General features: G+C 43.1%; 2 protein-coding genes across 3 annotated transcripts in view; one reads left to right on the forward strand and one right to left on the reverse strand.

Annotated features, from left to right (window-relative positions):
* Nucleotides 1–894: 894 nt before the first annotated feature.
* LOC136445750 (enolase-phosphatase E1-like) lies at nucleotides 895–11,264 on the forward strand. Its single transcript, XM_066443885.1, has 8 exons — nucleotides 895–1,044; nucleotides 2,286–2,407; nucleotides 2,875–2,928; nucleotides 3,644–3,786; nucleotides 4,182–4,338; nucleotides 4,694–4,747; nucleotides 5,439–5,597; nucleotides 6,776–11,264. The coding sequence occupies exons 1-8, from the start codon at nucleotides 978–980 to the stop codon at nucleotides 11,084–11,086; spliced, it is 5,067 nt and encodes a 1,688-aa protein (XP_066299982.1). The 5' UTR covers nucleotides 895–977; the 3' UTR covers nucleotides 11,087–11,264.
* Nucleotides 11,265–12,692: 1,428 nt separating this feature from the next.
* The window catches only part of LOC136445529 (activin receptor type-2A-like), a 30,092-nt gene continuing 19,705 nt past the window's right edge, over nucleotides 12,693–23,079 (reverse strand). For both annotated transcript variants that reach the window (XM_066443582.1, XM_066443583.1), the window contains 7 exons: nucleotides 22,225–22,380; nucleotides 18,877–19,044; nucleotides 16,828–16,949; nucleotides 16,455–16,569; nucleotides 15,994–16,132; nucleotides 15,040–15,170; nucleotides 12,693–14,843 (listed from right to left, as the gene is read on the reverse strand). In XM_066443582.1, coding sequence (XP_066299679.1) covers nucleotides 14,661–14,843; nucleotides 15,040–15,170; nucleotides 15,994–16,132; nucleotides 16,455–16,569; nucleotides 16,828–16,949; nucleotides 18,877–19,044; nucleotides 22,225–22,380 — 1,014 coding nt within the window. In that variant the 3' untranslated portion in view covers nucleotides 12,693–14,660. The remainder of the gene's footprint in view (nucleotides 14,844–15,039; nucleotides 15,171–15,993; nucleotides 16,133–16,454; nucleotides 16,570–16,827; nucleotides 16,950–18,876; nucleotides 19,045–22,224; nucleotides 22,381–23,079) is intronic.

The following is a 23,079-nucleotide window of genomic DNA, read 5'->3' on the forward strand; positions in this document are numbered from 1 at the left end:
GAAAAGGTCCGTCCAAACAATATCTCCAACCCAACGTCCCCTAGTAATGCACTCCTGTATATCTACTTGAACTGCGCATACCTGGGGGTGCTGCACTAGAGATATCTCAAGCCCACTAGTTTTTCAAAGTGGCGGATTTATGAAGCCCGGTGGATTAATATTAACCGGGAAGTCATTCAAATTCTGCTTCAGTGTGTTACGCCAAGTAAAAAGAAAAGATGAAGAAAAGGGGACAAAAGAAAGTATATAGGCAATACTGGAATGCAATGATTGCGACTGGCACATGTCGTTGTCCATCACTATGGTTCCGAAAACGAAAGCTTTCCTGCTAGCATGTGGCGTAGGTAACATGAGCAAAGCCTTAGAAGAAAAAGCGAATGAAATAGTCTAAGCTGCCACTCTGTTCAACAAGTGAATTTTAGACCGTATCGGCCACACACTAAAAGGAAAACAAGTATGCCCCAGTTTCATTCGTGCGAGGTTTTGTTTACATGTTCGGGGAACTGAGTGTCGAAATCAATACGCGTGTGAATGACATTCATAGAATTGATCTAGTCTGGCCCAACCGAGCTGAATGCTGTTGTGAATCACTGCGGACGTGGCAGCTTGCTGTCAATCAATAACCAACATCTTCTCATGACAGGGACAGGGTCAGTCACCAGAATCATAAAAAGAGGTAAGACAGAAAAATAAACTTTTTTTCTATCATCATATCGAACTCAAAGGAACTCATTCTATTCAAATATTATGTGCAAATATATTTTTCAGGGCTAGTGGCGTAGACGCAAGTGATATTAATCTTTTTATTGCGAAACATTAAAACGAACACGATTGGATGTTTTAGTAAGATTACCCGCACAGAATAGACTCGTCCATTTCATATTGTGCAAAAAAAGCTGTCAAAATTGATGCGCCATAACAAGTCTTAGCGGCATAAAAGTTACACGCCAGTGCCGCTCGGAGGATTATAAAAAAACATGAAGTTAGGAATATTTCTGGTGTTGGCTGCTCTCCTGGGCTGTACATCGGCAAACCTTCAACCAAGTAAGTCCGAAAAACTTTACCATGGCACAAAGTAGCGGTAAGCAGTAGCTTTATAGTCTTTATAGTCATAGTCTTTATCCTAATCCCCAAGAAAATGAATCTGTCGGAGATTGCTTTGTTAGCCCTTTGCTGCATTTTCTGCGCTTCTATACTAGTACTGTACTCCTCTCTCTAGAAGTGCGTGCTTTCTTGTAACAAGAAGGTATCCCCAAGAAAGCCCAGACCGCGGTACCAATTCATATGTTTAGAGATTAATGTAATCCTCTGTGAAGCTGCAAGTAATCCTACCAGATTTTATTTTAGTATGAATATTATAGCCGATATGTTTTAATCGCGGTAGTTTATCTGTCACCTATTGTCACAGAACATTAGAACATTTCTTGATAGTTTACTTGTACCCAGGTACTGGTAAATCATATAGTTTGATCTCCCAGATTTGCATGTAGTTTAAATCAATTTGCTGTACACGTCTTGGAGAAACAGAAATCAATCTTCCGAAAATAATTTCATCAGGTTGGTAGAATATAGGATATGGGAGATTCTTAATACGCAACCAGGTATTCTCAATCAAGAAATTAATCTTATCTTAGTATTCTTGATCGCAACTTCGAAACAATTGGTCCAATTTTTTTGATGAAGTTCTTTATACCTTTTGTTTGACTACTAGTTCATACAGCCCCTATCATATCTGAGACAAAAAGCGACTTCCATTTGGCAATGTCGTCCCATGATAGTAGAACAAATCTTTAAATTCTTCCTTAGCCTGGTATCCATTCCAATTTTAGTTCCAGTGTGCTCCTCCGATCAAGCCTGGGTGCCATCCAGGCAAAAAACATATTTCTGATGTAAATCGGATGGCACCCAGACTAGAATATCTTTTTAAGGGAAGGCAGCGCCGGTAGTAGATCGGATTAGTCTCCAAGCAGACCTACGGGTTGGCAAAGACCGTATCCAACAGGCAAAGAGTTTTCATAGCCAACCCAAGATTAGATTGCACTATAAGCTCCTTCTTCCAGTTGGATACGGTCTTTGCAATCTATTGGGTCTGGTTGGAGACTAGATCGGATGGCATCCAGGCTACAGACGATCGCTTTCCTTGTCGAATATTCTACGTAGACGCGATAGGAGGAGCGCACCAGAGCTAGAACAGGGTGGACTCCCGAGAAACAAAAACTTGTAGAAAATTCTAAATCCTCATGAATTTCTGTGAACGTGTCTGTTCCTTTTTTCTTCACCTGAAGATCCCAAGTCGAATAAGAAGACGGCTCTTGTGGACAAGTTTCTGGCGAAGAAGGCGGGGATCGAAACTCCTGCGCAGAAACAGACCTTTCCTCAGGACTGGGCTAAATATGTGGAGGAGAAGGTGACTTTCAAGCGTTAAAATTTGATCGACTCCTTTCAATTAATAAACGAGATAATACAAAACGTGAATTTGATATGAACGTAGACTTTGTTTATCCCGGATTTAATGTAGCCTCCATAGCAGGCTCTGAACCGGCCTTTTTGGGGGCTAAATAATACACCTTTTGCAGCCAGCCCGTAACCATCAGCCACCCCCGTAACCATTTTGCCGGTAATATGGTTACGGGGGTGGCTGATGGTTACGGGCTGGCTGCAAAAGGTGTATTATTTAGCCCCCAAAAAGGCCGGTTCAGAGCCTGCTATGGAGGCTAGATTTAATGCTAGTATACAGTTCAGTACTAAATAAAAGAGATAAATAATCAAGTCTCTAATTCGTAAACTTTGTTGTCGATATTGTTTTCATTTCTATTCTGTCTAAGTTTTTCTGTAGTGTGTTTACGAATCTACATATCAATATTTATTCTATAGCTCACCAAAAACTTGAAGGCCGACGAAGACAAGACCGCGAGGAAACAACATAAGGTAATTTGCGAATTACTGGGCAACAAGATCAATATACTGTAATTCTTGTTTATTTCACGGTAACTTTATGTTCACTGTTTTCATGGTCACCTCTGTACCGTGAACTTATCATCACCGTGAAAAAACTGTTATCATTTATGATTCCTTCACATATCCGTTCTGTAAATTACTTGCCGCCACCGTGCAGTTAAAGTTCAGTGAAAATATCCATTTTCCTTACACCGTGAAATTTTGCTACCGTGAAAATAAAGTGAATTACAGTATAGTGTTATGACGCACAGAATTGATTTTGGGGATGGCATTTGTGCGTACATTGATCGTAACCTGTAGATATGTGCAAGTACATAAAATGAAACTAGGACATATCTATGTACGTTATAACAGCGTCACCTTGCGGCGAGAATTAGCTTTACACTTGCCTGAGAAGGTAGCTGCTCCCTGAAAGATATGAAGGAAAATATCATATTCTTGTGAAAATGAAGACGCCAATTCCGTATGTGATGAAATAAAAATAGTCATGGATATCGATACAACAAATGATAACCGCAATTTTTGTGGAAAGAATAGATCGAAGATGGCGACAGGTCGCTCAGAACTGATTATGACGTCACTTGAAAGTAATGACGATTAGGCAGGTGTTTTTAACCAACCAACATAGCGGACGCTAGATTACGTCATAGCCACGTGACTGAAAACACCTTCTCTGTGCCCGTAGAACGCACGGAGCAACCCGCTCCTGAGCAAACTCCTCCGTCCCCGCGGAAGTGACGTCACAGCAGTCAAACCTGCCGAGCTGGAGAGGGTGTCGTCACAGCACTTCCGGCAGCCGGAGGAGAAGGTCGAAAGTTACATCTCAAGGTTATATACACAGTCGTTTTTTCATGAAGGTCTCGGTTCGGAATTTTTTTTTTTTTTTTTTTACGATTAGGGGCCGATCCGACTCATTCCCAGAAAGGCAAAAGCGCTTCTCCAATTTAATGTTTCCGAAGGATAGGGGTGCCTTGCCACTGACCGACGGACGCATTTGATATTTTCCGTGGAAAGGTCATTTTTGGTGAAAACCGTCATTCAAAGCAATTTTTACCCCCAAAAACTGCTATTCAGTGGGCGCATTCTTCCATGGCCGCTGGAAGGAAAATAAGAGATTTCCTAAGATAATGACTGATATGGCAATAAAGGTAATCAATCTTTGTGTGTAAATGCTAATGAAGAAAAATGGAAAAAAAATTGTGAGGATACGTTTTTCACAACAGGTACGGACGCAACAGTCACGTGGACAATGTTATGAAGGTGCAGGAGATGATGCGTCACGTGGCCGAGATCTCGCCAGACGACGGAAGTGACGTGGCAGAAATGGTCCCCGATTTCCTCAGGGGCCACAACGCGGTGCAGCCTGGGATCCCTCATCGGGTAAACACCCCTAATAAATGTAACGTTATGTACTCACGTGATCTTCAAGCTTGAAATTTCACATCATGAGGCCTAGGTTGTCATAGAACGAAATGCGAACGCCATCTCCGCCATATTGATGTTCCATTGGTATAATCTTTAATTTACCGTTTTCACACGCTTTCACATACATCGCCTGGGTCCCAATGTGGCATTCTGTTGACATGCTAGTAGACTCCAATATGGCGGCGAACACACCGTTGACTTCAGCCTCCCTCGCCATAATCGGTTGGCGTTTGAAGTCATCAGTTTTTGCTAACATTGTTGCTGATTATTTCATTCCTTCGAACCCGCCCCCCCCCCCCCCCCAAATTAGGACCATGACGGACATGCACCAATGGTGGACCCGGAGGAGGAAAAAGGACATAGGGTTTGTGTCTTCTGTTATTACTTTATTTTACTTTACTTTACTTTACTTTACTTTACTTTACTTTACTTTACTTTACTTTACTTTACTTTACTTTACTTTACTTTACTTTACTTTACTTCTTGAGTTATGTTGTCCGCACACAGTGACACACGCACACACACACACACACACACACACACACACACACAGACGGCGCCGAAAACATAACCTTCTTGGCGAAGGTAATAACGTTGCTCCTGTATACAGATGGTAACGTCATATGACATTGCCGAACCGAATCCAGTGGTCTCACTTTTGAAAAAAAAATCAAATAAAGCTAGGTGTTCCAAACCTGAACCTCCTCTTTCGTACATCTCGAGCTATCTGCCACCAACCAATCAAGAGTTGGCCATAGAACATCAATAACAAAACATAAGTACAAAAGCTGCAGTACCAAGGTCATATACCAGGGGGCCCAAAATCGACCTTGACTTTTGTCTTATCGAGATGTACCCACGTACCAGATATCATCGTAATCCATCTAAAGGTTTTTGAGTTATGCTGACTACAAAATCTAACACATGTACAAACGCACACACACAGACACGACAAAAAGTATCTCTCCATTTTTCACGTCAGTAACAACGTGTCATAACACAACTGTGAAGAAGCTGACTTGTTTGTGTTCTGTTCCTCGTGCATCTTTCTCTAGCACCCTAACGCAGGTGTGCTCAGCGGCAAGCACAGCGAGGCGCTCCACAAGGGTCTGAAGCAGAGTCTGCCGCACACAGAGGAGGAGGAGGAGGAGGGAGGACATGGGATCCATCAACACCAGAAGCACCCGGAGAGTATCCACGCCCGGCCGCGTCCGGTAGGGGGCGCCTAATGAGTTACTTTTAATCTCCAAGCAGTCAGAATCGGCAGGGCTTGTTACGCAGGGCCCAACTGCAAAGCAGTGTCTATCACTGAACTGGGCAATCCTGGATATAGATGACAGAAAATAAATTAAGAAATTATGTGGGTCTGCCTTGTGCACACCTCTTTCCGCAAAGCGTAACGAGCTATCTTAATTCACCGTAGCTCGCTCTAATTCAACCGGGTGGTTGGTGGTTTTCTGCGGCTTTTGAGGCTGATTTTCACTGTTTTCTGCTGGCTAGCGTGTTCAATTATAGCCAAGCTTGACCGGTAACTGGCTAGGACTGGCTATATTACAACACACGAGCGAACAACAATACATCCTAGCCTCCGTGGCAGGCTCTAAACCGGCTTTTGGGGGGAATAATTAATACACTTTTTGCAGCCAGCCCGTAACTATCAGCCAACCCCGTAACTATCAATTACGGGGTTGGCTGATAGTTACGGGCTGGCTGCAAAAAGTGTATCATTTAGCCCCCCAAAAAGCCGGTTCAGAGCCTGCAACGGAGGCTAAATACATCCGGCAAATCAGCCCAAAAAGCCATAGAAAACCGCCAGCTATCCAGAATATCCGCGCAGAGACTAGTGTCTACGCCTCTCTCTACTAATGTACGTTTTTTCCTGCTCCACTTCCTCTTAGGGGGAAGAGAAGACTTAAAAAGGTGTATTACTAGAGAGACGTACTAGAATGTTGCAAAAACATGCATCAATCACTAAGACTGATCCTTACATCTACTTGGAGATTAAAGACCCGTGACTTACCTAATGAAGGATGTTACACTACGACTGTGTAGCATACCCTGATACGCTCGCTTCCCCGCAAAGCGACTACTAAAAAAATAGAAATAAAGAGATAAATTAGAGCGTGAAAGTCTCGTGTAGTTCTTTGGTGACTTCCATTCGTTTATAACTTGACCTCAGTTATGATATCTTTAGGGATAGAGCAGACGATAACTAGTTGGTGAGCAAAGAGCGGAAAGCTTTTCAAATGTATAAACAGAGAACTGTTGAAAAACAGAAAACTGCTTGTCAACCCTTGTAAGCAGTATAGGCTTCCGTCTCCTGTCTACTTGTTTCTTAAAGAACCCACCGATCACGGACCTGTCTTCTTAACGGCCGTCTTTGTGTCGTCAGGTTGGCGAAGAAAACAAGGCCAAAGACCAAGCCAAGGGGTCGAGCAGCCCAGCTGAAGAAGATGCCGAAAACGCCGGTCCTCCGCCAGAAGCAGCGCCACCTACCCAAGAGGAAGGCATGGACGACGCTGATGCAGGCAAATCAAACGACATCGTCGAGAATTCGAAGATCCAACTGATGAAAAGGATGGTGGCGTTTGCAAAGGTGGTGAAGAAGATGAAGGAGGGATCGGAAGAAGAGAAAGAAGAGGCTCTTGAAGAGGCAAAAGAGATGTTCTCACCTGAAGTTCTGAGCGCCATCAAGTCCAGGATAGACGAAGCATCAAATGACCTTGAAAAAGATACCGACAAACCAGCCGAACACCTGTCTCTATCCCCTCTTGCACGAGAGAGACTCCGACAGTCAGGACGCATGCACATGGCAACCAATGAGAACAAGGGTTCCAGCGACGAGAAGCACACAGAAGGCTCAGATGAAAATGAAGGGGACGACGGACAAAGCAAAGAAGCGGGAGAAACACCATCAATGGAAGAACCAGTCAAGCACTATCCCTCGCCATCCAACTTACGGGACAGGCTTAGGGAGTCGGGACGGCTTGTGAGCAGAGAGAAAAAAAGTTCCAGCAACGAGAAGCAGACAGGAGGCTCAGAGGACCAGGAACAAACCAAAGAAACAGGAGAAGGACCAACCGTGGAAGAATCACCGAAAATAATCCTCCATTCAGGTGAAAAGGAGGAAGCCACCAAGATAGCCACTAACAGTGACGGCCCTGCGAGGGCTTTAAGCGCGATTATGAAGGCAATGGCGACCGCAAAAGAACGTCAAGAAACTTCGGCCGGTGCAGAAGTTGAGAATCAGGCGTCTAAGGTGTCGGAAGAGTTGAATCCAACCTTGACACCCGAAAACGAGAAGAAGAAACTGCAAGCTCTCGAAGCGATCAAGCACGCTATGGAGGTCGCAAAGGGACACGAAGAGACTTTGGCCAGTGTAGAAGTAAATGATCAAGTGGCGTCCGAAAACATTGAGAAAGAACACCCAGAGATTAACAATAAAGATTCTGCGCAGGAAGCCACCATCCAGAATGAGCCGACATCTGATAAGGAGGAAGATGCCGCACGAGCGTTAGAAGAGGCAATTAAGAAAGCAGTAGCAAAGGCTAAGGGGAGTCAACAAGAAACTCCAGCCAGTGCAGAAGCTAAGAAGCAAGAGCCTGAGTCGCAACAACCGGCTCTGACACCCGAAAACGAGAAGAAGAAACTCCAAGCTATCGAAGCGATCATGCATGCTATGGAGGTCGCGAAAGGGCGTGAGGAACATCCTGCCAGTTTAGAAGAAAAAGAGGACCAGGTGCATGAGACCCTGGCAGTAGTAAAACAAAACAAAGAGGAGGAGCACCAAGATATCAGCAACACCGATTCCGATCCAAAATCTGCCATCGTAGCAGACAAAGAGACCTCCCAAAAGGCAAGCCAGGACGACAAGCTTGATTCTAACAGCAACGTCTTCAATATTCTGCGTCAGGTCGATGAGCTGCGAAAGCTGAAGCACGAGCCTGCGGACGACTCAAGCATGGGCGATGAGCAAGTCAGCCAGGAACATGAAAGTATTGCGGAGGATATGAACAGTGTGGACAACATTGTCGACAACAAACAGATGAGTGAGACATTGGATGTGCCGCCAAAGCATCAAAGTAAGGAAGAGAAGGCCAAAGGTGTTTTAGAAATGATGGCACAACTTCAAGCAGCCGCTGTAAATCAGAACAAACAGCTGCACTCCAGGGAAAAGAGCACGAAGACAGCGGAGAAATCGGAGGATGAGAAATCTAGAAGCAGAAGCCAAGCTGAGCTGGCAGATGAAGCTTTAGGTAAGATTCTTCAGGACGTGGGAGAACGAGCTCAAGCACAGAAAAAGGACAATCCCACTACAGAAATTACCCAAGAGGACGACACCGAGGCAGCCACTACACACCAGAAAGAACAGCTGAACTCCAAGGAAGTGATTACGAACATGGATGAGAAAGCGGAGACAGGCGGAACCAAAGGCGTTACGGAATCTGGAAGCAAAAGCCGTGCTGAGCTGGCAATGGAAGCCATAGAAAAACTTCGTCACGAAGTCAGAGAACGAGCGCACGCACAGGAAAAGGACAAGCCCACTCCAGAAACACCACAAGCTTCTGAAGAAGATAAGTCGGGTCAGGACCAGGAATCTGATGGAGATTCCGAAAAGGCCGACGCTTCTCATACAGAAACAGCCCAAGAAGACGACATGGATAGCGCTGAAAACGAAGCAGTCGATGCAAAGCAGAACGAGGAGCTGCACTCCAAGGAAGCGGATGTAGAGAAGGAGGAAAAGACGGAAGACACGGACTTGGACAGCGAAAGAGGCGCTGGTCGGGCAATGAAAGCTATAGGAAAGATTCTCCGTGAGGTGGGGGAACGAGCGCACGCAAAGGAAAAGGACAATCCCACTATGGTAACAGCACAAGCTTCCCAAGATACGGCCGAAACCGATCATAAGTCTGACGTAGACGCAGAGGTGAGCAGCCAAGCTGAAGAAGATGCCGAAAACGCCGACTCTACTCCAGAAACAACACTACCTACAGAAGAAGAAGGCATCGACAACGCTGAGACTGAAGCAGACAGCATTGTGGAGAAGATTCAGCTGATGCAAAAGATGGCTAGATTGGCCGAGGTGGTGAAGAAGATGAAAGAGGGATCAGAAGAAGAAAAAGAGGAGGCTCTTGAAGAAGCAAAGGAGATGTTGCCACCTGAAATTCTAAGTGTCGTTAAGGCCAAGATCGCCGAAGAGTCAGGTAAGCCGGAGAAAAGTAATGAAGATTTGAGGGAGGAAACGGTTGGCGAATCTTATGAAGCAGATGTGGAAGATGATTCAGACAAAAATCAGGGCACACAAGAAGCTGAGAAAGATCTAGATGGAGAAAGGAACGGAGGGGAGGCTGGAGAGAATATGGAAGAAGATGAGCTAGAGGAAAAGGTGAAGTTTATGAATGCAAAGGCAGCTGAGGATTTGCACTTGGCAGTTGCGGAGCCTGAGGACCATGTGGACGGAAAAGACAACGATGAACAGACTGTGCAAGAGTCCGGGGAAGACAGCAACAAGTCAGACGAGGCGCCCCCTGTCGACAAGCTGCTGTCACAGCAACCTGATGACCGGATGACGACCAAATCTGAAGAGGCAGAAGCTATGTTAAATCCTTTGGAAGGACTCGCTGAAAATGACCACACAAAGGGCCCAGAGGATACGGAAATTGAAGAAGGCAACGAGATCGAGCATATCAGAGAGGCGCTGTCACAGAAAGCTGCTGCCGCACAGGAAGCGAGACGCAAAGCCGTCATTGCGGCTGCCATAGCCCAGTCTCATCTGAAAGCACACGATATCAAAGTAGCAAAGCCAAAGGAAGATCCAGACGCAGAAGACGACGATGTACATCACAAAGAAGACGCTACCAGTGTCAAGAAGACGGCTTATTTCCTTTCTAAAGGGGGCAAGCTAATGAGCTCTGAGGAAGTCCTTAAGGAAGATAAGAAACCGAAGGTTCTCATGGTCAAGAACAACCTCCTCACAGACGGGGGCGCTAAGACATCAGAAGAAACCCTTGAAGAAGGAACCAGTGAAGGTAAAAAATCACAAGATGACAAGATACGGATCTCCGAAGAGCTCCTCAAAGAAGAGAAGGAAGGGAAAAGCAGGGAAGACAAGATGGGTTTGGAGCCAGCTTCGCCCTTTCTTAAGGGCGCTTTTATGAAGGGTAAGACGGCCCAGCAAACGAAACCTGACAAAGAACAGTCGCGGAGTGCCAAGAAGACATCCAAGATGCCTCCTTTCTACCTCTCCAAGGAAAGAGAAGTTAAGAGCTCGAAAGAATCCCTCGAGAAAGACGGCCGCAGTGCAGGAAACGAAGAGAAGAATTTAGCTCGGCCTCTGCCCAAATCTGTTGCCCGGAAGAACAAGATTGGTGACAGACTCGACAAAACGTCTCCCTACCTCCTTGCAAACGATGGCGAAGCCAAGATCTCCAAGGAAGTTCTTCCGGAAGATAAGAAGGAAGGAAGGAGTGGTGTGAGGAAGCTGGCTGGATCATCGCCAAACGCTGCAAACCCGAAGAAGGAAAAGATCAAGCTCAACAAACCTGACACCGGAATGATGACCAAAGGCAAAAAGAAGTCTGCAAAACCAAAGACTCTCTTCGGCAAGGTTGTCAAAGCAGGAAAGCACCGCAATCTCGCCAAACTTCGCGAGATGGCCAAGGCAATGGCCAAGCGCCGCCTGCCGAAAGGGCGCCGTGCTTAGGACTTCGCGTTCTCTTTTAGCCTGTGTTACACATGCTATCGGTGTCAGGGGCTGATTGGGCCCTCTTGTGGTTGTTCACCTCGAGAGAACCAATTAATAGAACCACCAATAGGAGCTCAGGATTCTTAATCACTTTAAAAACGAATCCAATAGGAGCTCAGGATTCTCTGTCACTATGGAAACGAGTCATCACAGCCTCCAACTTAACTCCATGCTAACAGATACTATAGTTCTCAGTCTGACAGTCATAGGTTCATGTTAGCACATATACATAAATCAACAGGGTAAGGATGTTCTCAATTATCCTGACTGAGTTGTGGCTTGTAGAGGGACTGACTAGTGGAGGGACTGCTAGAAGTGTGGTTCAGTCGTGCTAGTTCTATTCACGTCCATGCAAGAAACAGAATTAGGCCTAGGAAAATAGATGCTGTGTTCCCATTACGTCCAGAAAAAAATCAGGTTCAGTAGGTAGTTATGGATTCTCATAGTGCAGATATAAATTTTACAGCAATAAACACAACACAGAAGTGCAATGTTTACTGCTCATTCTTACATCAACTGTTCAAAGCCTTATAATCTGTGAACAGAGATTTCATCATTCAGATGTCAGTTCGAAAACCTGTCCCTTGTGGTCAACCCCAAAAAGGCTAGGGTCAATCGGACAAACACCTTTTTTTTCCTAGGCCTTGCTGCATTTCTTAGCCCAAATAACTAATTGCAATATCTACGAATGCTCGAATATCCCTAAGTAGATCTACTTCTCAGTACCATCAGCACATGTGGTGTATGAATAAGAATGGGAGAATATCTATATCTAGTTGTATCATACAATCACTTATACCTGCTTTAGGAAGGTTTGAAACACAAATGTTACGTGGACATGAAACCATTTCCTTCCTCGACAAATACATTCAAGTCTGCAGCATAAAGTCTGTAAATCTTTTTTGTTCTGTGATTGCTCATATTCCTTTCGAACCTGACGACATTAGCTGACGTCACATCGCCGCTGTTGTACTCACAACCAGCCTAAAGTATGCTTGCACGTCAGTAGTGCGTCCGTAGGGGGCGCTAGTGAACTGTCCAATAAATAGTTGCAAGTTACAAAGCCTATGTTTGCCTTCCTACTCTAGAGCTAGCAGTATGAAAGGCCATGTTGATTTCATTATATGGATGACATCCCTGGGTGTCCCAAAACTGATGCGAGCGTGCGAATAAGAAAAGTTCGGCCAAAGAAAAAAGTGCCTTCATTACGAAATCTACGTGGTCATGAACACATGAGTATGATATACCGAAATATAGATTATTCATTTTTGTTCTTTCAAAACTTCTTGACTTTGGCATACTATGACATTAGTATTTGTTTTTTAAAATATTCTTTTGCAATTGACATTATGTATTTTTTCGTTTTGTAGCTGAATTGTTCGATTTACAGTATGGCCGAAAACTTTTTTGCACTGATGCGCACTGATGTCATCCATATAATCAAATCAACATGGCCTAAAGGACGCCTCATTCTACAGCCTTTATTCATATAACGTATAAAATTACAGAGGTAATTGAGTCAAAACTTGAAAGAGAACACAAACACGGAAACACAGAGGCAAACTCTTGAAAGACTATACTTTAATTGTCACAATACTGTTAACATATGGACTCTAGGAGGTATCATATTTACGTCCAAACGTAAAAATAGAGGAAAAAGTAAAAGCTACCAATTTAATTACTTGTACATGGTTATCATCATCATCGTCATCATAATCTTCTGCTAATCTTATATCACTTAACCTGGTGTAAATTAATGTTAACAATGTTTCCGTGCAGTATATTAATTACATTGAATACTTTTTGGCATAGCTTTTACAATACAAAAGACGCTTACCGTAAACTAGGGGAGAGAGAGTCAGTGTGTAAGGGTGCTGAACTACTGATAAAATAGACGCCTGTGTATTTCAGTTATTTACAGTTGGAAGATAGATTCCCCCCTCCCCAAATGCCACGGGTTGACCACTACATTTCTCTGTAGAACACATCCAGACAACCTCTATGTATGAATCCCCAGTACTTGTAGTTGTACAAGCTGTGCCTGTCTTTTTGTACCTCCTCCTGCAATAGCCTACTATGTGGGCATAAAAACTCTTAGTCCTGCTTATAGAAAGGTTTGACGGCAGTGCACACACTTACAGCGAGATACCCCCTTCTTCTCATATACATAAATTTTAGCCCCGCCATTTTTATCTCCCCTCCTTTTTTCTTTACACATTGCAAAACAGAGGGACTAGCAGTTTATTTAGCAATGGTTCACTGAGACATTTAATTGACGGAAAGTGTCAGATTAGTGGTTTCTTTTCTTTACCTGAAAAATTTGCGCCAAAGACAGCAGTTCATTGGAAAGACATAGTTTGACTCACATCTATCTTAATATCAAACATGGCTGTAAAAATCGTAACTTTTCTTCAACATTTCATATTTCAAAAGGAAGGATGTCGTGCCCTTAGAGTAACTATTAGTAGTAGCGAAGTCTTTCTTTACATATATAAGAGCATTTATTCATTTTTTTTCTCTCGAGTGTCCGAACATTGATGTACAATATATATGGCAGTTGTAGCAAGTTCTCTGAGTGGAAAGCCCTGATGTATATGTCTACGGCCCCTTTACTACTACTTTTGTCACAAGAAAGACCTTTTTTATCTCGGGCACAGGCCACGCTTCTACCATAAGATGGTAAACACACACACACATCTGTACAACTGTGACCCACAGCCATACAAACAATGAAAATCTTCTTACTCCTAGACCTACTCACACCACCGAAAAAACGATAATCGAAAACCCATAGATGTACACATACCCATTTACATTCCTACTAACGAAAAAATCAAAGCCTTATAGATACAACAGTAGGTTATGACATGGAAGTTACCGATTAGTAAGTGTAGTGATTTTCCTACCGACAAGGAAAGATGTTCACTCCTCGGGGTTAACTCCACCCAAACTACAGGCTACGTTATGCTCATCTACAAGCGAGGTTACCCACAAAAGAATGTACACTGAAGATGTTTTCAGCGATTTACAAGCGAGGACATGACACTTTACCGTTAACCCCCCCTTCCCCTATCGGGAGTCGACATAGATATTTACACTGAATTATCATTATTAATATTTCCCTGGTCGTGTTGCCTGGGGCATTCAACTCTGTCTGACCATCGCGACATGCCCCCGAATCAGCCAATCAGAGGCAAGGCATGGAGCTGAGGTATTTCCTGGTTCGTAGGTCAGGGGTGAATTCCTGGCCAGGTCAGAGGTGCATCCCCGGCTGGGTTAAAGGTCGGAGGTCAGAGGCCATTCCCTGGCTGAGGTGTATGTGTGTGTGAGTGTAGTGAAAGAGAGAAGAGAGAGAATTAACAGTGTGTGATCGTTGTCGTAATTCTTGCCCATGCTACCTGAAGGAATTTACCAAGACGCCGCCGCGACACTTATGTACACCCTCGCGAGCGTGCGGCCTCGGAAGTCTCTGCTGTCGTACGTACATCCCCCCCCCCTCCTTCCGTTATTTATTTTTTTGCTGAGCGTTTCCTCATAGACTGGACTCCTTGGGAGGGGTCTGCTGGTTGGTGGTGATGTCCATTGTGTTTGAGGTAGTAATGTTGACAGTTCTGCTCAGCTGGCCTAACCTCTCCTCCACACACCCTGCAGACAGACGCGCCTCCGCATCGTGATCCCAGCACTCCTCGATCGTCTCACACAGGATCTCCAACCCCTGTAGATAAACACAGTAAACTCATCAGTGACCTGACTTCTGCAGTTTCATAGGTGTATCTACAACTTACAAATGTTTTAAAAATATCTTCACACAAGAGAGACCTGCAATTCCAAAGGTACTCACAATTAGGCCGAAACTTTTCAGCACTTTCAGTACTTCATCGCAATCAAAACAAACAAACAAACAAACAAACCTGGTGTTTGAGCCAGGTCTCCCTGAACTGAGGTCGCATCTTCTTGTGAACGACGACCTCCTGCATGTCCTCCAGGGTGGGGTGCTGGCCGATTTCCTCCTCAAATGGCAACTGGTATTCATCCACAGGGCCTGGCAACATAGGAGTAAAAAGGTTGGTAAAATAGTCCCATAGACCTTTTGTGGTGATCTGTATGTAAAATCTACACAAATGGCAACTGGTATCCATCCACAGGGCCGAGCAACAATAAAGATTAAAAAAAGGTAGCTAAAGGTAGTCCCATAGACTTTTTTATTGCCATAGGAGCAGTCCAATCCTCTCCTTCCATTGCCTTTTACCTCTCCAACCGAAGTCAGGTGCCCATTTTTACACCTGGTTGGAGTGAGGTTGAACAACGTCTAGCCTGGAACGTCGAACATGGGACCTATCAATCTCTTGTCTGCTAGTGTAGCCATTCAGCAATTCAACGCCACTACAATCAATGAAAAGAGACTTTAACCTTCTTATAAGCATTTTATTTTTTGCCCGATCCTCAATAAACAAATGTGAATGAAAAAAATCAAAGAAACGGCTGCAGGCCATCGTGTGCAGGAACAACGATTACAGGCTCTCGTTCTTCCCTCCAACCATCTGAGAGTGGAACGAACTTGAGCCTGGTGTGGCGGAGGCGGGGTCCCTCTGCCAGTTCCAAAATTGAACTGGCGAGGACCCTGCCGCATTGAGCCACCCCTACACGTCCTTGTATATATGTAAATATTACTAACCCACTAAATTCACTTGCCTTGTCTTTTGCACACACAAAATCAAAATCTATGTTCCTTGGTGTCCTTACCTTCATATTCCCTTTGTTTATCTGTATCGGTCACTTAAATGTAACTAACACTTGTACATGCGTAAACAGCAAGTAGTATTGTTCTTACAAGGCTAAGCAGAAAGAAAGGACAAGAAACGTACCATCCACAGCCGAGCATCGGGACACGATCTCCCACAGCACCAGCCCGAAGGCGTACATGTCGATCCTGAGAAAAGCGTCCCTGTTGAAATTGATCGCTCCCTCCAGGACCTCCGGCGCCATGTACCTCCTTGTACCGACCTGCGAACAACAACAACAAAATGTTTATAAACAAAATTCACTGTAGTTCCCACAAAGGGGCCCAAAAGTTAACTACTAGAATATAAAAAATGCTTGTAATCCTTTCATCACTTCTTGAATATCCTTAACTCAAAGAGAAGGAGTTACTGAAAAATCGACCTTAACCTTCGTCTTCTCAACACCTACCCACATACCAAATATCATTAAAATACAATACACAAAGTGGTTCTTGAGTTATGCTAACTACAAAAGTCTGGAAACACAGACACACACAATAATATCTCCATTTTTCATGCAGATAATAATGAGGCTGAAGATATACCTGGCCATGGGTATCTCCACAACTTCTGCCCGGGTCAAACTTCATGGCCAGTCCAAAGTCAGCCACCACCACCGTCAAGTCTTGCTTCAGAAGTACATTTTTACTCTTGAAGTCCCTGCAAAACAAGTTAGCAACATAAGCATAGACACAAAATTACATGTTAAAAAGTATGAACATTTCCTTGTTCTTTATCAACAGAGATGGACTTTCATATCAACATAAATGCTTGTACATGGTCTACGGTAACATGATTTAAGATTTATTCTTTGAGTCCAACACAAGAAAACTGCAATTCAATGAATAGACAAGCTGTTCAGCTTTCTTTGGGAAAAGGGTCTGAACGAACGGAAAATGAATTTTGATCCCTGCGTACCTATGTGCGATGGCGGGCTTGTACTCCCCGTTGCGGCCAGACACGTCATCATGAAGGTAGGCCAGTCCGCGGGCCATCGTCTCCGCAATATGACACATCTCACTCCATTTCAACAAGTGACCCTGCAAGGAAAAAAAAAAAAAAAAAAAAAATTCAGGTTGAGTTCCATAAACAGATCAAATACAAAGATCAAACAGTTCACTGCTATGCTAAAGTCACAAAAATGCAAATGTATAAGACAAGCACTGTTACGTAAAGTCACAAATATCACATAATATGTATCTCTTATGAGGCACATCATAGATACTGCTACCATCCCTTGGGGAGTGACACCATTGTTTACTTTCAAAAACTTCATGTATTGATAGAATTCTAAAAGCATGTCAAGACATGTTAGAGTCAGCTTGGTTTTAAGGTTATTACAGTAAAAGGTCCTCCACAATTTTGCTCCTTACCTCCGCCCCATTACTTAACACTTATTGAAAGCTCCGTTGATCAATAGGAAGTGAGAGTGCAACAATGTTCCCCTCGACTAAGGGCCACATTTGTTCAATCAAATCAATGGATTGAGATTTAACCCCGAGGGCTTGAAGTACTGAGTGAATCTTTGTGCACCCAAATTGGGAGCTGTGCACTTATTTTCGACTGTAGGTGTACCGATTGAACACTAATATACTACAGCATATTCTTGACATTTCCAGATTCAAGCTCTTAAGAGAAGCAGTAAGCTTTGTAACATCAATTTTGCTGTGCACCTAAATTTTTAAGGTTAGGTGCACCAGTGTACCTATTCCCCAAAAAATCATCTGTTGAACTACATCTTAAACACAAAATCCTTGGAAGAGGGAAATCAACTTAGTTTGGCCTGAAACACACACATTTCAAACTTACTGTGCTGTAGGAGAACAGTTTACTTCTCATTATAGATGGAAGATACTTTAACATATGCATAGTTTGGTCTAAAACAAACGTTCATAACCTTCTCCCAGCTGCCTAACACATTAACCAATACAGGTCTGCTGCCAAAAGACCACCTCAGGAGGCAGAAGGTTAAGCTTTATGTGCTTCCACAATGTATAGTTGATAGCTAGTGCAAATTCTGCAGAAAAAACATCTAACCAAACCAGCCACTGTATCAACCCTTCTCACATCTGGCCACAAGATGCGCCAGCTCCCAAACAGAACACAAATGTCGCTTTTCATTTACATAGCAAGATTTCTAGGCTAATTTGGTCTGAAAGCTTCTAAAGATCGTTGACTGCATAGAATGCGAAACTGTTTTTACATATGCTCTACGGTCACTGCTCCAAAACATGCTTTTCTAGCTTGTTTTTCTAGCTGTAAGACTTAAATTGTAGCTCGTCTCCAGACAAGAGACATAAACATGATAACAAATGCCTGGGTTTTCTGTGCATAGCACAAGGTTCTGTCCCAGTGTTGGTATGGTATGGTAGTGTTGGAGTCATGTTTTTTCATCAAACACATGTTAGAAAGACACTTGCTGTTTACCTAAGGCCAGACTTAGTTGTTTCCTTAATATCTTAAAGTAATAATCAAACAAGAACCTATAGCTAGTTTTTCTGGCAGAATGTTTCCGTCTTTTCAGTTAACCTGGCAAGAACCTTCAGTACAACAAGAAAGAGGACAAGATGACAACAGAGGGCTGGGAGAAAGACTTGAATCTGACTATATCCACGCCCTAAACCTGCGTTTACAAAGGTACAGACTTTTCTCAACAGACTTTGTTTTCATGTTGATCCTTTTTTGTTCAGCGTCATTCTCAAAACTGTGCAACAACAAAAATTGTTGGTGTGGCTTAAATTCAGATCAAAGAAGATGACACGACTTTAAGAAAGTAAAAACAAATGTACACCTTTTTTTGTCGCTCGACTCAGGTCAAAATGAGTACCTAGCTTCGGTTAGGGACATCCTTTCAGATGGGACGTGAAGCTGAGGATGACGTGTTTGAGGAGGGCCAAACCTCATGCATGTTTAAAGAACCCACAACACCTACATAACAACAACTAACATAAATAAACAAAAACAAACCTTCAGATAGTCGGTGAGCGAGCCTCGCTCGTGGAAATCGGTGATGAGCCAGAGCTCCATCTCGAGTCCGTCGCCGCGTTTCTCCACCGCGATGAACTGCAGCAGGTTGTCATGCTTCATCAGCTGAGTGGTGAAGATGTCCTGCTCGTTCAGCCAGGACGCCTTGTCCTGAAGATTTACACAAAATTGAACATAAGACTAAGAAGATGTAGTCTATATTCCTAAGACACTGACAGAGAAGAGCCTACAAGAGAGACAAGCAAGAAGAAAATTGAAGATGTCCTGCTCGTTCAGCGTTGTCCTGAAGATTACGCAAAATTGGAACGTAAGAGTAAGAAGATATATCATATATTTCTAAGACGTTGACAAAACAAGAGAATAGCCTACACGAGAAACCAACAAGAAGAAAGGTGAAGACATCCTGCCAGGACGCCTTGTCCTGAAGGTTATGGAAAATTGGAATATAAGACTAAGAGGAAGAAAATCTGTTTTACATTTCTAGGATGTACATTAGGGGTGGGTACCGGTACAGTGTACCGGTACAAAACCGGTATTTTCTTATGGACCGGTCCAAAAAAACCGGTCCAGAAAAAATCAGTGGACCGGCCTATGGACCGATTAGAAAATTCACAGTACCAGGCTACCAGCAGGCGGTCGCACATAACCGGTCTAATACAAAATAAGCAGATTTAACGAGTCATGGTTTCCTTTTGCGAAGACATTAGCTGTTAATCATATGTAGATGAGTCAACAGACGGCGAGTGCACATTAGTGTGCACCGAGAATTATCACATTATTCTAATATACAATTTGAACATGATTTGTAGGACTCACATAGACCTTAACTTGTGTCTGGCTCTCCAAAATATGATCAGGGTTCTCCCCAGACAACGGAACAACGGCGTGCCGCCGGTATACTCCTAGCTCTGCGCCGGTATACTCATTTTCAAATTTAGGGTTTATCTTCCCAATTTTTCTGGATAATTTGGCAAAAATTCATGAAAATACGCAGAATTCTGGGCCGAGCGGCGTCACTTTTTCCGTCGGCATTGTCTGTAAAAACTTGTGAATGGATCGGATACTCGAAAAACAATGGACCATTTCGCTACAACGCCGGTGACAAAAGAATCTCATTATTGGTTAAGCATCCGACTCCCCTAAATCCCATTTTCATGCAAACAACGCTAATTGTCTGTATTTACTTCATGAATCACAGCCAACGGGTCAGAAAGAAGTTTATTTTTTTTTTGAGCTACAGTACACGTTTGTGAAAATCACCTACCGCCAGTTCTGCAACATTCTGGTAAATTCTTCCAAAAATCGGCAAGCAGCAGAAAAATGCCTGGTTCATTGTAGCACTACTACATTTGAAAACATCGTGTGGGGGTTTGTTTCAAATTCGGTGTGTGTTTTTAGTCCCAAAACTGATAAAAAAAGTCAAAACTTTGTTCAATTTTGTTGACAGCACATGTTTGGTTGACGAAATAATTCTGCACTTTTTTAAAACAAAATCGGCGATCCAGTCGAAAAATGGCTGCTCCATTTTAGCAATATTAACCATAAAAATACAGTACATGGTGTTATTTCGCTTCTGGTGTTGCTTGTTAAGTCCCCAAACCGACGAAAGTGCATGAATTTCTTCCCAATCTTCGGGATCGCCGCTACGACGCCATTTTGTTTTGTTTACAAAGAGACTAGACAGAAACTAGCCTCACATTTCACTGCAGATTCGGGCTTGAAAATTTGATGTCATGAGCATGAAAAAAAAAAGTATAAAACTTTTAGAAAACTACAAAATAAAGGAATTTAATATCTATTTAAAAGTTTAAAAGATCATGTAATTTTTTTTATTCAAATATGGTTTTTGAGGTCAATGTTTTCTTTGAATCTGCGGCTTGGAATGTCACGTTATATGCTGTAGTGGAACGTTCCATTTTCTCAGACTGAAAGGGGCCTTGGAGCAGCAACAAGCTGGAGGTTTTACAGGAAACTTTTTGAGTGTATGTTGGGATTTTGATGTGTGAAATACTTAAGAAAATTCATAACATTCTATATTAGAAAATTCACAGGTTTCTGTTGTCTTTTTTTTCATAGTTTTTGATGTTTTATTTTATCAAGTTGAAAAAAAATATCAATAATGAGAAGGTTTTGCCCAATGTTCTCCACATTTTTTCTCCTTTGTGATTTGCCTCAAGTTCCAAGTAGAAAATACATGACTTGAAGTTGTGTATACTATTTCTCTTGTTGAATTTGAAGGCACCGTTGGCCCCCGGTAAGGGATCATAGCGGGGAACCTATGCCCAATTTTTGAAAAAAAAAATCAATTTCAAAATTTTTGTTAGTTTATATCCTACATGAGGGTTATTTGCATTTTTCTGTATATGTGATAGGGATGAATGTAGTGTTCTTTGCCTACCTGATTGCATCTTCTTTCCCAAGAGCAGATGATGAAGATTAAGCAAAAGCCAGCAAGATGATGTCAGAAAGATATACTAATAAAGTGTATGTGTTTTCAAAATAGTGAACTTGGCTTGAAGATTTTTCCTGCCTCTTTTCCTTGTCATTGTAGGTAAGAAGTAAACCTGAAGTTGCAGGAAATGGCCTCCAATTGTACTTGAAACAGCCCAAATGCTAAAGCTTCCTCCTCCGGAGGGGGGGGAACCCCCCCTCCGGGCCACCCCCCCAGCGCCGCGCCAAGGCGCGTCGCCTCGGGCGCTTTGCACCCTCCTCCGGTATACTCTAAATTTCTGGGGAGAACCCTGATGATGTACTGCGACACTACTTTAATCAGGTACAGGTACAGGTCCGGACCTGGACCTGACCCTCTGGACCTGGACCTGGACCGGACCTGAATTTTCTGTACCGGTACCCACCCCTAATGTACATGTAGTGCTTTAGGCCATGTTGATTTCACTATATGGATAACATCCTCTGGGAACCCCAAAACTGATACGAGCGTGCGAATAAAAAAAAAAGTTTGAAAAAAAAAAAGTTGCCTTCATTATGAAATCTATGTGGTCAGGAAACATGAACAAAACTAAACACAAAGAGTATGGTGTATCGAAATATAGGTTCTTCTTTTTTGTTCTCTGACATTGGAATTGACTTTGGCATTCTAGGACATTACTATCCATTTTCCGAAAACTGCTTTGCAACTTACAGCATGTATTTTCTCATTTTGCTTTTAATGATTTTCAGTATGGCCAAAACTTTTTGTTGTTGTTGTTGGAAACAGACGAAAATTAACGCGTGCGCGCATGTCATCCATATAATCAAATCAAAATGGCCTAACGAGGTGAAAAAGTGTTTGGGCAACCTTTGTTTGAAAGCTTACACTGTGTAACATACCTGCAGTGGAAAGATCTTCACAGCGACGTATTCGTTGAGTAGCTGCGCTTTCCACACCGCACCGAACCGCCCACGTGCCTTCACCTCCAGGAGCTGCAGAGGTCGGAGTCCCAGCAGGGGGGAGGGGGGCGGCGGCAGAGGGTCCTGGGTAGGGATCTGTGGAAAAGAGTTTATACATGAAACATAATGATATTACAGGAACACACTCACACCAGAACATGTGTACCAATGTACCAAGGCACATATACTCACACATACACAAACACACACGCACGTGTGTGTACACAAATGGTCACACACATGCACATGCATGCGTACAAATGCACAGCATGCATGCACACACACATTTGCTCATATCTATACACCCAGTAAGCATACACACACGCATGTATACACACAGCAAGCATGCCCACACACAGACATACACAAACATACATATATATACACACACACACATGTACACACACGCACTGTGACACACACACACACACACATATACATACACATGCAGACAAGAAAAGGTTGGATGGGACTGAAGTTGTGTGCTAATCAAAGGAGACTTCACCAGCTACTGTAGCACACCGACAACACAACTCCCCCCATCCCTCTTCATGTCCATCATTGCATATTCACCATACAATCTCCTCATCCAGCAACAACCTTCGATTTCTATAAATCACTTATAAATCTCTTACAAAAAATATATCATTTTATACAAAATCATTTTGCAAAAGAAAAAAATTGATAAATTTCAGGAAATCAAGGAAGTCTGTAGAATTGCCATAGAATAATATGTCTGTGATCATCAGCACATTCACTTCAATGGGAAGAAGAAATCATCTTTATAAGAAAGCT

Source organism: Branchiostoma lanceolatum, chromosome 12 (assembly GCF_035083965.1).
Source record: "Branchiostoma lanceolatum isolate klBraLanc5 chromosome 12, klBraLanc5.hap2, whole genome shotgun sequence".
NCBI lineage: Eukaryota > Metazoa > Chordata > Leptocardii > Amphioxiformes > Branchiostomatidae > Branchiostoma > Branchiostoma lanceolatum.

Excerpts from the sequence above, each read along its gene's own strand:
- LOC136445750 (XM_066443885.1), top strand. The coding sequence starts at position 978 with ATGAAGTTAGGAATATTTCTGGTGTTGGCTGCTCTCCTGGGCTGTACA. Across the intron at positions 1,045-2,285 it reads ATCGGCAAACCTTCAACCAA|ATCCCAAGTCGAATAAGAAG; the intron begins GTAAGTCCGAAA and ends CTTCACCTGAAG. Across the intron at positions 3,787-4,181 it reads GTCGAAAGTTACATCTCAAG|GTACGGACGCAACAGTCACG; the intron begins GTTATATACACA and ends TTTTCACAACAG.